This window comes from Psammomys obesus, unplaced genomic scaffold (genome assembly GCF_907164565.1).
Source record: "Psammomys obesus unplaced genomic scaffold, mPsaObe1.curated_primary_1811, whole genome shotgun sequence".
Lineage (NCBI taxonomy): Eukaryota > Metazoa > Chordata > Mammalia > Rodentia > Muridae > Psammomys > Psammomys obesus.
In genome coordinates, this window is record NW_026585895.1 from 30,748,526 (window position 1) to 30,761,326 (window position 12,801).

Here is a 12,801-nt window from a genome sequence, read left to right on the forward strand (position 1 = left end):
CAGTTGACATTGGACAACTGAAACCATAGAAAGCAAAGCTGTGATAAGGAAAGCTACTGTGCATGAAAGAAGTGTGGCTGTCTTCTGTCTTCTGTCCTGTATTTACATTAGCTCATAACCAGATGTCTGTGTTTGCCCCACAGATTAAATACAAAGAGGACCTGCAGATCTTGAAGGGGCTTGGCTGCTTCCTGTACGACACTCCCGACATGGTCCGTTCCCGGCACCTCAGGAAACTCTGGGTGAGGACCCACCTTCACAGTTCACAGCTCCCCCATACAACTGTCATGCACCCACTGACCGCTTCCAGTCAGGGGCAGGGCAGGAAGAATCTTAGCCTACAACTACGTTTAAGGAGAAATTTGCCATCAACCCATTTGAGTAGGTCATAATTCACTTAGATGGTCTGTACCTGTTATAAACATAATGAACTTAATTAAAATGATGGTGGTTTTGTTCTTGCCTAGGAAGACCAAGAGGGTGGACATAACTGAGACTCTTATTCTCCCAGGACACATTTAGAGCCTGTTTAGTTTGCATATGCCAGCAATTTGAAAGACATGACATGCAGTCCCTTAAATGACTAATCGACTTGTGTTTCTGGCTTTCTTCTTCTAAGTCGAATTACCTGTACACTGATAATGCCAGGAAGATGCGAGATAAATACAAAGTGGTGCTTGACACCCCAGAATACAGAAAAGTACAGGAACTGAAGACACATCTGAGTGAGGTAAGGCTGTGTCACCTGTCATCACGTGAGAGGCAACCAGACCAGCTGGACTGAGCTACTCAAGAGTCTTCGTTCCTGTCTGTGGTTCCTGTCTATTTATGCAAATCAGTTGGCCTCACATTGGTTCAATTTATTCATTTCTTTTGCTGCTTCTTGTAGAAAGGACATTAATACTCGCCCTTCTATAACTAGGGCAAAAAAAGAGGCCTGTCATGATTTTATAGCTTAGAAAGGCTTTGTCTTAAATAATTATCTATGAACTAATGTTAAAGTTTTTCTGTCTTGAGTAAGGAGCCAAGAATACAGGAAAAGTGTAACTGACTATTGGAGGGGACTTGATGTCTGCTGTGTTGACGCAATGGGATAGAGGGAGGGAAGGTTCAGGAGGCAAATATTCTTAAACAATCAGTTTAGAAGGAAGAAACTTAACCAGTTGCGGTAGTGGGTCACTCGTCTTACCCACGAGTAAGCAGTCGGAAGCATCTCCAGAATACTGGCTGTGCCAGCAAAGTGACAGTGGTGACTTGTTCTGCTTCCAGCTGGTGTACAGAGCTGCGGGCAAGAAGCAGAAGTCCATCTTCACTTCAGTCCCTGATACTCCTGACCTTCTAAGAGCCAAGCGGGGACAGAAGCTTCAGAGCCAGGTAATGCCTGTCATTAATGAGAATTATCACCCTGCCATAGGTCAACAATGTCTACTTAACCTTCCTGGGCCAGTAGCTAACGTAGTTGGTTGTCTTTGCTGCAGCCTGCGAGTGCTAACGTTGTAGTTTTCTTCAGAACTATCATAACTGCACTCATGTTTTCACAGGTAAAAGATGCCATTTTGTCTTTGCTAAGGGCATCTAATTTTGTCCCCGGATGAGTGCTCATGGGTTGTAGTAGCTGGTTGTTTGATAACTTCAAGAATGTGTCCATTATCCACAGAGAAACGAAACTCTGTCACTAATGCTAGCAAAGCCGGGGGGATGGGGGGGTAAAGAATGCTGAAGGACCTTCCAGAATCCACTTAGTCTGATGTTGGCATTCTTTATCACATGGCTTTACCAGCACAAGGACTGTTAGACAATTGGCTCATGGATGTGTGTTTTCAAACATCTTGTACAGAGAAACAAAATTCACAATTGCATACACCAACAACAACCTCGGGCAACCAAGAACACATACACACATAAATCAAGACTCAAAATGAGGAAGACAGACGGTACAGATGAACCTTCATCTCTAACTCCTCCCCTGCTGTCTTGTTATCCAGTATCTCTATGTTGAGCTTGCCACTAAAGAGAGACCCCACCACCACGCTGGAAACCAGACCACAGCCTTGCAACACGCTAAGGATGTAAAGGATATGGTCAGCGAGGTAAGCGGGGTATTCGACACTGATGCTCCTGTTAGCTGAGCAATACCTCCAGGTCTTCACCTGAAATTCCCGATGAGAATTTTATCACTACAAAATGTGCTCAGCATCACCCAAACACAGAAGGGGTACTTGAAGAATGAAATATGTTGTATCTTTCCCTAAGATCTGTGCCTTGGATGTAACTTGGGAACAAACTTGGGTTGGTGCCATTTCTCTACACATACAGGGCTTGAAGGACCAGCCTGATCACCTGAGTTCAACCCCCCAGGACCCTTATAAAATTGGAAAGAGAACTAACTCCACAAAGTCATCCTCTGACCTCTGTCACATGCGCCCACACAAACACATCACAAGAACTATAATGGATTTTTAACATTTTTGTTTCTCTCTTCATTTTTATACCTTAGACAAAGTACAAGATTCAATATGAGAAGATGAAGGACAAGTATACACCAGTTGCAGATACGCCAATCCTCATCAGAGCCAAGAAAGCTTACTGGAACGCCAGCGATGTGAGCATCCCTTTCTTCCTTCTCCTGCTGTGACAGGGAGAGCTGTGGTTATCTACACAGCACAAACTGTTCTGTCACAGCCATAGCTCCAAGTCATTGCCCACAGTGTGGGTCAGGAAAGAACATACACTCACACTGTACCAATCCAGCCAAGTAGCTAAGGACTGTGCTGAGATGCTGTAAGCTATTAATTATCTCCTGGGTAACAACATGACCCTTTCTTGTAGTTCTTGGCTGGCATCGTAGAGATAATTGATAACTAATTTTCTTAGACATAAAATCAGGGTCTTGGATGCAGACAAAAAATAGATTGCCTGCTCCTCAGGTCTGTATAATTTTTCTTCTATGTGAAATAGGATGAGAAACGTGGTAATGAAGTAAGATTTCACAAGAAAAATGTGACTAATGTGTCTAGTACAGTACTGGGATCCTAGTTAATGCTTGCAAAGTGTCCTGATCCTTCTTTTAATTGCCTAATATAGAATGTGTGGATGCCACAACATGTGAACATAATAGCTAGAACCAGAAGGTGGGCTTTCATTGTCCACATCACCTGATCAGTGACAAGCATGCCTTTTACTGGTAATGAGTTTATCTGGTTTTGAAGATAGGAATTAATAGCCCACTTGAGAGAGGTAGCCAGCTCCTCTTAGCTTTCTAACTCAGAGCTCAACTGCAAATTTGCTATCTATTGCCACAGCCTTTAGCGGACTGGACAACTTGGGACTTACACCCAGCCGAAAGCCCCAGCTAGCATATGTCTACAATCTAGCTCTAGATTTCATGGCCACATAAGGTAATTTAGTAGGAAAGAGACAACTCTAGTTAGTATACAAGCTGAGAAAATCATAGATTCTCCTCAAAATCTATCCTTCAGCACAGTTTCAATCTTTATGTGACATCCCCTGTCTTTGTCATTCAGGGTTACTGCTGAACTGTTCCCATTTTGTTCTTGTTTTGTTTTGTTGAGTAGGCTTTTTCTTTGTAGCTCGGGGTAGCCCATCGTTCCCTGTGTAGCCCAGGTTGGGCTCATGCTCACAACAGTCCCTCCCGGGTACTGGGACTACACTGTTTAAGCCACTCTGACCGATACTGCTCAGTATTCATCTGTATCAAGTTTAATTTTCTTAGCACAGGAGTAGCCACACATTGAGATTGCTCCCAGGGTATGACCATCCCCTAGAGCTTCCCCCATGCCAATGTTCATATCCTCAATCTTTAAAACAGTCCTCAGCGCCAATTCCAAGAGCCTTAATCATTACAATCACCCAGTGAAACAAGGGTATTATCCGATGTTAAATTTAATGTATCAACCACAGCTGAGCCCACAAGAAGTTTTCTGATATCACCCATGTAAAGAGTGAAGTGTTTCAGAAAAGACATCTTTCAATATGTGCTTGCTTAGTGACCCAAGACGAAAATAACTACTCGGGATTAAAAACTGCCTAGAGAAAGTCTGTCTTATGTAGATGAGTAGTTACCGTGTCACAAAGGCAACAGTCATAATAAACTGAAATTTCAAGATTGCTTAGTGGAAAGTCATTTTAGCAGCAGGAGATGGGAGTCAAATCTCTTTCCCACCTATATACGTTATCAGTATGTCTTAGACATGGCAAGGCTCTGCTCTTTGTTGTTGTTTTCTTCCTTGCCACCCCTGAAATAGAATTCTTTTAACATTTACATATATTTCTTTTGTATGTTAAGTAGTTTTCAATTTATAGAAAAACAGCAAAGGTGTACAGAGAATTCCAGCATGGCCCCACATGTTTTCCCCATCACTAACAGCTCATTCTCCTGGCAGACATTTGCCACAACCCTGAATCCTGAATCGTGCCTCCATCCATTACTATTTCATCAATCCGTGTATTTTTTTTTTTATTAGGAAGTTTTCCTTAGTGTCTTTTTTCTCTTCTGACATCTGGAATGACTTTTCAAACTTTGCCCTAAATTTATTCATGGGCAAAATCAAAGAGAGAAACTCAAAAGCGTTAGAGTTGAACAGAACTGAGGTATTTAACTTGGTAATCTTCATAATTGGTGTCGTACTCTCTCTTAACAGCTTCGCTACAAAGAAACATTTCAAAAGACCAAAGGGAAATATCACACTGTGAAGGATGCCCTGGACATTGTGTATCACCGCAAAGTCACAGATGACATCAGTAAAGTATGTCCCTGCGTAGCGCTACCTGAAATGGGCTCTGTAACCCACCACATTTTTTTTTTCTAAGATCAGTCTCCCTTTTCTAAAACTCCAGAGAGATGTGCTTTATGCTAACTTCGAGTCGATGTTACAGCTGCCTTTATGTTTTCACGACAGGTGAAATACAAGGAGAACTACATGAGCCAGCTGGGGATCTGGAGTTCCATTCCTGATCGCCCTGAACATTTCCACCACCGCGCAGTCACTGATGCCGTCAGCGACGTGAGTGGTCCCTCTAGTTTTCACATAGACACACATATTCCTCTGTGAGCTGTTCAGTCAACCACTGCACAAAAACTGGTGGAACACTTGCCAAGTTTACACGATTCGTTGTTTGTTTGCAGAGGAGGAGGGGAGTAAGTAGCACAGACATCAGAAGCAGGTGAATGTAGTTGTGCTTAAAGAACAGCCTGTGGGAGTTGGTTCTCTGACTCTACCATTAGGGTTCTAGAGAGCAAACCTTATGGCATGTGCCTTTACCTGCCAAGCCATCCAGCTGGCTCTACTTCCAGAGATCTTCTATCTTGTGTATGGTTATTCAAGTCATAAAATTTGATTACTAATTGAATAAGTCCGAGCTTAAGAGGAAAATTTATATTCAAATTTGTCACCGTATGTTTTCCTCTGTGACTCAAAGCAATATAGTTCATGCCTATCTTGCATCCTTTGAAGAGCATGCGACGGAAAGCAACGCCCGTTTAGAGAGAGGTTTCACCTGTCTGCATGAAAGCATAGTTGCCAAGCTAATGATATTCTCTATAGAAAAGTATACTGGTTAGCGTTGATTTTAATTAATAATAAAAATGAAAATTTGTAAGTATTATAAAACAAATCATAAGAAGAAATCAGTTAAATTCTAGAAATTTAACTAGAAGACTGTTTTAAATCTTTACTTATTTGACAAACTTTGGGAAATTTGGGATGGCTAAAACTCTTTGCTATTCCTCTTCTCTCAGGTAAAATATAAAGAAGACTTGACCTGGCTTAAAGGCATTGGCTGCTATGCTTATGATACCCCTGACTTGACACTGGCTGAACAGAACAAGACCCTGTACAGCAAGGTAGATCCAACTTCTCGAGGAAAATGGCTTCATCCCTTAAAGAGAAAACTGAGCCCACAGAGATGAACACTGGGGAAAAAGCCTTCCGTGGCTTCATCCCTGACCTCACTTCTAAGACCCTGTAACTAAACCCCATGCTGAGTTCTTCACTTTCCACAGATTTTCAATTTTGCTGTTTTGTTTTTTGACAGGATTTTACTATATAGCCTGGCCTGGCCTAGACCTCATTATGTGTAGACTAGATTGGCCTTGAACTCACAGAGCTCTGGTTGCCGCTGCCTCCTGAAGTGCTGGGATTAAAGGCATCTGCAATCACGCTTAGCTAGAGATTTTCTTCGTGCTGACCTCATTGACTGTAGTTTATTTGTATTTGATGAAAAGTTATCTAGAACAACTGTTCATGACTATTCTTTCCAGAATGTCCTCTCATTAATATATATGGATGATTCATCCAACTAAAGCATTAATACAGCAACAAATATCAAGTGTGTTTTTTTTTAATCTATAAACGATATGGGTACAATGAGGCCAATTAAGATTTTTAGGGCCTCATTTTTCTATTTACAAAATAAAGCAGTTGAATTCGCTTTTAATCTAAAATAAGAATCAGCCAACTTCTGATAAGTGACAGAAGGTATTTTACAGTAGACTGAGAGGGCCACATTTATAATAGCACCTACTTTCTTTGTTATATTTAAAGTTGTAAAAACCATTTGTGGAACAGTTTAAAAACAGATTTCAGGGTAACAAGATTATCACCCACCCCTGTTCTATAAGACTTTAATTATCTGATTAGTTGCTAGAAAACTGTAGTCTAACTAATAGACTAAAAACTGCTTTCACATAGCACATCAAAATACACTAAAGTAAAATCATTATACTATACCAAATCAGAGAAGAAACGGCTCTAGATCTTGGATCAGCATGAAATTTGTATTTGGTAACCATCTAATGGATGGCTTAGGCTACATATTTCAGACTATTTTCAAGATGTTAGTCCCTTCCATCTACTTTTCGCTGCCTCAAGAGATAAGGAAAAAATCAACAGAGACTTGTTAGTTCTATGAATGCTTTATTACAATTATAAGATAAAGAGCATGGCTCATCCTTAAGATTGGATATACAATCAAATAATTATGTTCTTTTCCTCCCAGTATAAGTATAAAGAAGTATTTGAAAGAACAAAGTCAAATTTCAAGTATGTTGCTGATTGTCCAATTAACAGGCATTTCAAGTATGCAACTCAGTTGATGAATGAGGTACGTATGACTAATTTGATTAAGCTTATTCAGGTCTCTTAAGAAATCTGCAGGGCTATTTCATTAAAATCCAATGGCTAGCATGACAGGAAATCTGTCCTAAATGTTAATTCCATACAAGGACTTGAAAAGACTGTTTAATGTCACTATCTGGTAGGCTATGCCAAAACCTTGAATAGGCCCATGTTCATCTTCACCTCTGTAGCACAATCCTGGGGTGCCAGAGATAGGAGGAAGGATTCTGTGGACTATCATCTAAATGCATTAAAACTGTTTAGCACTGGGAGACCTAGAAGTTCAAGGTTGATTCAGTAGTCTCCCAAAGGCACCAACTCAGAAGTGGTTAGAACCCCGACCCCCTCAATGGGTATAGTTGTGTGAGGCATTCAAATATATTGTTATTATTACTCCCATAGACTTGAATGCACAGTAGCATCTATTTATACCCCCATTCATATTCTACTCATTCTCTCCTATAGCTCTTTTTGTAGTAATGTAATTTGAATACAATTCAAGCAAGTGGAAATGAGCAAGCTGTGAGTTCAAACTGGGGAGTTTTATAATGTTTAGATGTTTTCATAACTAAAATTATACTTTTCTGCTTTCAGATAATCCATGGATTTTCATAAGTTCTAATGTTAGAAAATTAGTAACAGAGAGCTAATAATGAGAATGTAGCCAATGGTACATTTACGTGTATGGCCTTTGCCGATTTCAATGGTTTTTTTGTTTAATTATTTCATTTCAACGCATTTCTAGGCTGGACAACTCTGACAAAATACCATCAGCAGCTTCCTAGGACAGTCTTGATGTATTTGGTTTTTCCCTGTTTCATAAAGAAGTAGGCGTCTTTTAAATCATCAAGTAAATTAGTGCTAGATGATGACAGCAACTGTCCTTGAGTATTCACACTTAGTTATACTCTTGGACGCTATAGTTATACTTTTGGATTCTCACCACCTTGTATGCTAAACTTGTAAATTATCAGCCCCTCATTATAAACATAGTGAGAGATGCCATAAAGCCTGACATTGCTAACACATCGTAGGAAAAGATGGCAATATTTGGGCATAAGGCACACCAGTTCGTTTCAGCGGTTGCCCTCTCCCAGGCTCCAGCCTCCTCCCAGGCATCTGTCTTTCCTACTCCCTATATGAACATTCAAATGTTGTCCTGGGGGATTGAGAGATTCATTGCCAAAAATGATAGGTTTCAAACTCTCTGGAGTGTTTAGATTGAGCCATCACCATGTACCCTTGATGTCATATTCTTGCTATAATTTAATATGATGTTCGAGCAGAAAAAATACAGAGCTGATTACGAGCAGCGGAAAGCTAACTACCACCTGGTAGTCGATGAGCCTAGACATCTGCTGGCTAAGACGGCAGGCGACCAAATCAGCCAGGTACCGTGCCGAGGCTGGCAGCGCGGCCCAGACAGGACTGTGCTCCGATTTCTCATGAGGTGTCGTTCTGTCTGCCGCAGGATGTCATAGGTCCTGCCTATGATATTGGGCTGTTCTGTTTCAAAATATCTGTCTAGCCACCCAAAGAGCCCGTGCGCTATTTGAGTGTGCCAGTCAACGCTCTGTGTCCTCACTGGGGCTGTGATGAAGGTGAAAACGGGAGCTTTGGCCCTCTCCATTTCGTTCTTCTGCAGAACTTGTTTGTAAACAGAAGCTGTCAACTGCAAATTTGAGTTGTAAAACATTTTTATTTTAAGTTACGGGAGAAAAAAAGGAGACAGACATCCCTACTATATTTCTCTCTTCTGATATTGCCGTCTCCCTAAGGCAGTCTGGGTCATAACATCCATATTGCTGCCTTTGTCCACCTCATTTGCAAAGACTGTGGATGGTCAAGCAGAAATATTTCAGCCACTCTGCTTGCGTTCCACCTAGGGGCCTTCACCTCACAGCTTTGTGAGTACACAAAGTATGTTAAGCCTACATCTCTTCACTCAGTGGTGACTGGGATATAGAGCCATGTTCTTTCTGTCTTCACAAGTCTCTTTTGTGCTTCACTGCTCTTTGCATGGACAGAGAAAATATAAGTCTAGTGCCAAGATGCTTCTGAAACAAGGATGTAATGAAATTCTGCGTCCAGATATGTTGACTGCTCTCTACAATACACACATGTGGAGTCAGGTAATGTCCGACAAGGTGTGAAGAAACAGGTTTAGACCTTCGGTGCATTGCTTTTTATGCTTCCATTGGCCTCCTCTCTTGGGCTCTGCCCATGCTGCTTTCTCATGATAAAGCATATGAATATTCTGTCCTTAGAAATAAAATCTACCCATGGCCTGGGGCACTCACTGGGCAGCCATCATCTGCATATCTAATGCTTAAAAACTCTTGAAGATGAGCCAAGTCTCCTTTACACATTTTGACTTACATTTTTTAGTTTTCGGTTCAGGAGACAGGTTCCTTAGAAATCAAGATTATTTAGTAAAGTAACAGCTTTTAAAGATCTGAATACTTTGTCATTTTAGTTTGTTATCAAATTAATATATGTATATATACATATATATGTTAGGCTATGTTCTCACCGTAAACATCCTTGGCCTTGATAGGATCATCAAAACATTGTGCATGAAAGTTTGTTGGTCTCTGTATCTGTCCTGCTTAAAAACAGCTTATGTGCATGCAAACAAAACAAAACAAAACAAAAATGTGACTTGGAAATTACAAAAAAAATGCATTTTGGATTTTGGGGAGAGGGAAGGTGCGGCGGGGGGACTAAGAGGAATGGAGGGAGGAAAGGCTGAAGTTGGGATGTGTTGTTTGATAGATATGGATGATAGATAGATAGATAGATAGATAGATAGATAGCTGGATAGCTGGATAGTTGGACAGACAGATGACAGAAGATAAAAACTCTAAAACACCTTAACAGTCATATATACTTATTTTACTGGACACATATTTTACTTAGTCATGGAAAAAAAATGCCAATGTAATATGGACTGTTAGAGTGAAATTTTACTTGTCAGTCCAGGGAAGACTCTAGTCCTCCTCTGAGATTTACTCCACACATGTCTTTGGCTCAGTCACCTAACCCCTGAGAGCCCCTTTGCTTCCATGTGTATGGAGTATATTGGAAAGTATTTGTCCATGCTACCACACTACTGCAATGAACTACAAACTTTATTAAACATCTTCAGTTAGGATGTAGCTCAGAGGCCACCATGATGCCAGCACTCCCTCTGGAATCTCATGAGGTTTCGTTAAGGCCTCTCTTCTGGAAAGTAACTTGCCCTCTCTTCCACGATTTAGATCAAATACAGGAAAAAGTATGAAAAGTCAAAGGACAAATTCACCTCAGTTGTGGACACTCCAGAGCATCTGCGCACCACAAAAGTCAACAAGCAAATCAGTGATGTAAGTACAGAAGCAAAGGGCCTGCATTCTCAGGCCGCGGTGGGCTGTCGGGGGGGGGGGGGGGGAAGGGGGCCAGGGTGCTGCCTCACTGCACACCGGGCTCTCCTTTCACACTGAAGACTCGTCATTCAAATCAGCAAACAAGCAATGGAGAAGCAGAGGCCCCAGTTTTTACGATTGTCTTTCCGTCCTGATAAGTATTCTCCCACTGATGAAACGAGCCAATGCAAATCAAATTAGAGTATTTAAATGCAGGCTTTTTTTGGGGGAGGAGGGGCAGCTCTTAGGCAGGTTCAATGATCTCAGGGGAGGTCAGTGAAGTTGCCAGGCAGAGGGAGACAAAAAGGCAAGGTATAGGGGGCAAAGCAGAGAGAATATATAAGCAAGCTGAGAGAGAGAGGAGGAGGGAAATGGAAAGAGAGAGAACACAGGAACCAAAATGTTTGGATTTATAGGGAAGCCCAGGGTAGAAGGTGGGATGTTCCAGCCATGCCCTGTAACAGGTAGGGACTGAGGGACGCTGGGAAAACCTGGAGGCCCCGTCTGCTTTGGCACATAAATTAGGCACTTGAGGGATCCTGGGTCTGAATCCCAACCCTTCCTATTCACCTTCCACTTGTATTTTAAATTGTAAATGGAGAAACATAATGGTGTGCCTCCCTGCTTTCCTGATCTGTTTCAGATACTTTATAAACTGGAATACAACAAGGCCAGACCCAGAGGCTATACCACCATCCACGACACACCCATGCTGCTGCACGTCCGCAAGGTGAAGGATGAAGTCAGTGAAGTGAGTGCCTTCCTCAGCCCCTCTGCCTCAGGCTTTCAGTGTGCTGTAGGAAACACCAAGTGGCAGCCTGTGGGTGGAAAAAAAACCGCATGGCAGTGTAATGGCCTAAAATAACAATAATGTCTGTTGTAGGTAGTCATCTGGGACACAGCTGGGCCTAGAATTTGAGGTGGCTCTTCCAGGACCCAGTCCCAGTATATGAGAACCACATCACTATGAATGAAAAGGGCAGGCAGATGCGGAGGCACAAAGTTCGGAGCTTAGCGAGGGTAGCAAGAGAAAGCAGATTCCTGATTGTGTCAGAGGGAAAGACGTGTCTATCAGTGAAGTCAAAGGCAACTTAACCAGAGCCAGAAATGTATCTGTTCATCTTGAGATAATTTCAGCCCGGCTTGGTAGCACTACAGAGGCAGAGGTAGGCAGGTTTTGGTGAGTTCTGCACTGGCCAGATCTATACAGTAAGACCCCATCACAAGGTCAAAAACAAACAAAAACAGCCAACAGTAATGTCAAACCTGGCACCAGCCTTGAGTTGTAAAGGTCTATATATCACTACATGATTTTCTCCAAGTGTTTTGCTGGGAAATATTGCAGGAGAGACTGAGCTGGGTGATCAGGGCGACCCTGGGACAGTCATGGCAGTTCTGATGAGCACAGCTGTATGAAGCAGAATCCACAAAGAGCCATGCTCACACAACTGACCGCTAATGGCCAGTGGGCTTCTGTGTAAATGAGGCCCTTCTGTGAATCTTTTCCACGTTGCTCGGCATCCAGTAGGGTAATGTCTGGGCCCTAAGAGGCAGAACTCCAAGTCCAGTCATGAGTTATTCCTAGAACTCAGAAATCATTTTCTTCCTCTCTTTTGTGCACATTCAAGAGATGTGTTCACTTGCTGTCACAGAAATAAATTCCCTTATTAAAAAAAAAAAGTTTTATGTTGACTCATAGTTGGGTGTTTCCACTCTATGACTGATTGGCCCTGTGGCTTAAGCCTGGGTGAGGCTGCACCTCATGGCAGAGGCAAACAGCAGGGCAAAATACTGACCCCATCATGAGATATAAGAGAGGAAGAGAGAGTCTCTGGGTCCTACGGTGCCCAGAGGATGGCGCTGTTGGGAGACAATCGGACCTGTAGGAGGTAAGGTTGCCTGCTACTACTCCCAGCAGCACCTGAGGTCCAAGATGTTAGCATATGAGATGAGGGACATTCCAGATTCAAACTAGTGCAAGTGATAAAGTGACAGCAGCTCTGGATGAGCAAACAGCAAAGCCACGTTCCAGGACAGCATGTGGAAGAGGTCTCACTGAGGCCATTGTAAAAAGTGCAGCGTGACACAAGTGGCAAGAACATTCCGTCAGCCTTATCTTCCCTGAGAAAATGAAATAGTTGTTATAGTCCCAAACTCTGAATTTCAAGAGAATTTGTATTCATAAATTTTAAAATACTTGGCTTTAGGTTGGCACAGCAAAGCATGCTTATAATCCTAGCATTTGGGAGGCTAGACAGGAG

At 42.1% G+C, this 12,801-nt stretch overlaps 1 protein-coding gene across 1 annotated transcript in view; it reads left to right on the forward strand.

The window, feature by feature from the left end:
* The window catches only part of Neb (nebulin), a 192,214-nt gene that overhangs the window by 139,392 nt on the left and 40,021 nt on the right, over window positions 1–12,801 (forward strand). The window contains exons 104-115 of the mRNA XM_055600265.1: window positions 144–242; window positions 620–730; window positions 1,270–1,374; window positions 1,986–2,090; window positions 2,498–2,602; window positions 4,662–4,766; window positions 4,920–5,024; window positions 5,759–5,863; window positions 7,018–7,122; window positions 8,423–8,527; window positions 10,397–10,501; window positions 11,184–11,291. Of these exons, the coding sequence (XP_055456240.1) occupies window positions 144–242; window positions 620–730; window positions 1,270–1,374; window positions 1,986–2,090; window positions 2,498–2,602; window positions 4,662–4,766; window positions 4,920–5,024; window positions 5,759–5,863; window positions 7,018–7,122; window positions 8,423–8,527; window positions 10,397–10,501; window positions 11,184–11,291 (1,263 nt within the window). The remainder of the gene's footprint in view (window positions 1–143; window positions 243–619; window positions 731–1,269; window positions 1,375–1,985; window positions 2,091–2,497; window positions 2,603–4,661; window positions 4,767–4,919; window positions 5,025–5,758; window positions 5,864–7,017; window positions 7,123–8,422; window positions 8,528–10,396; window positions 10,502–11,183; window positions 11,292–12,801) is intronic.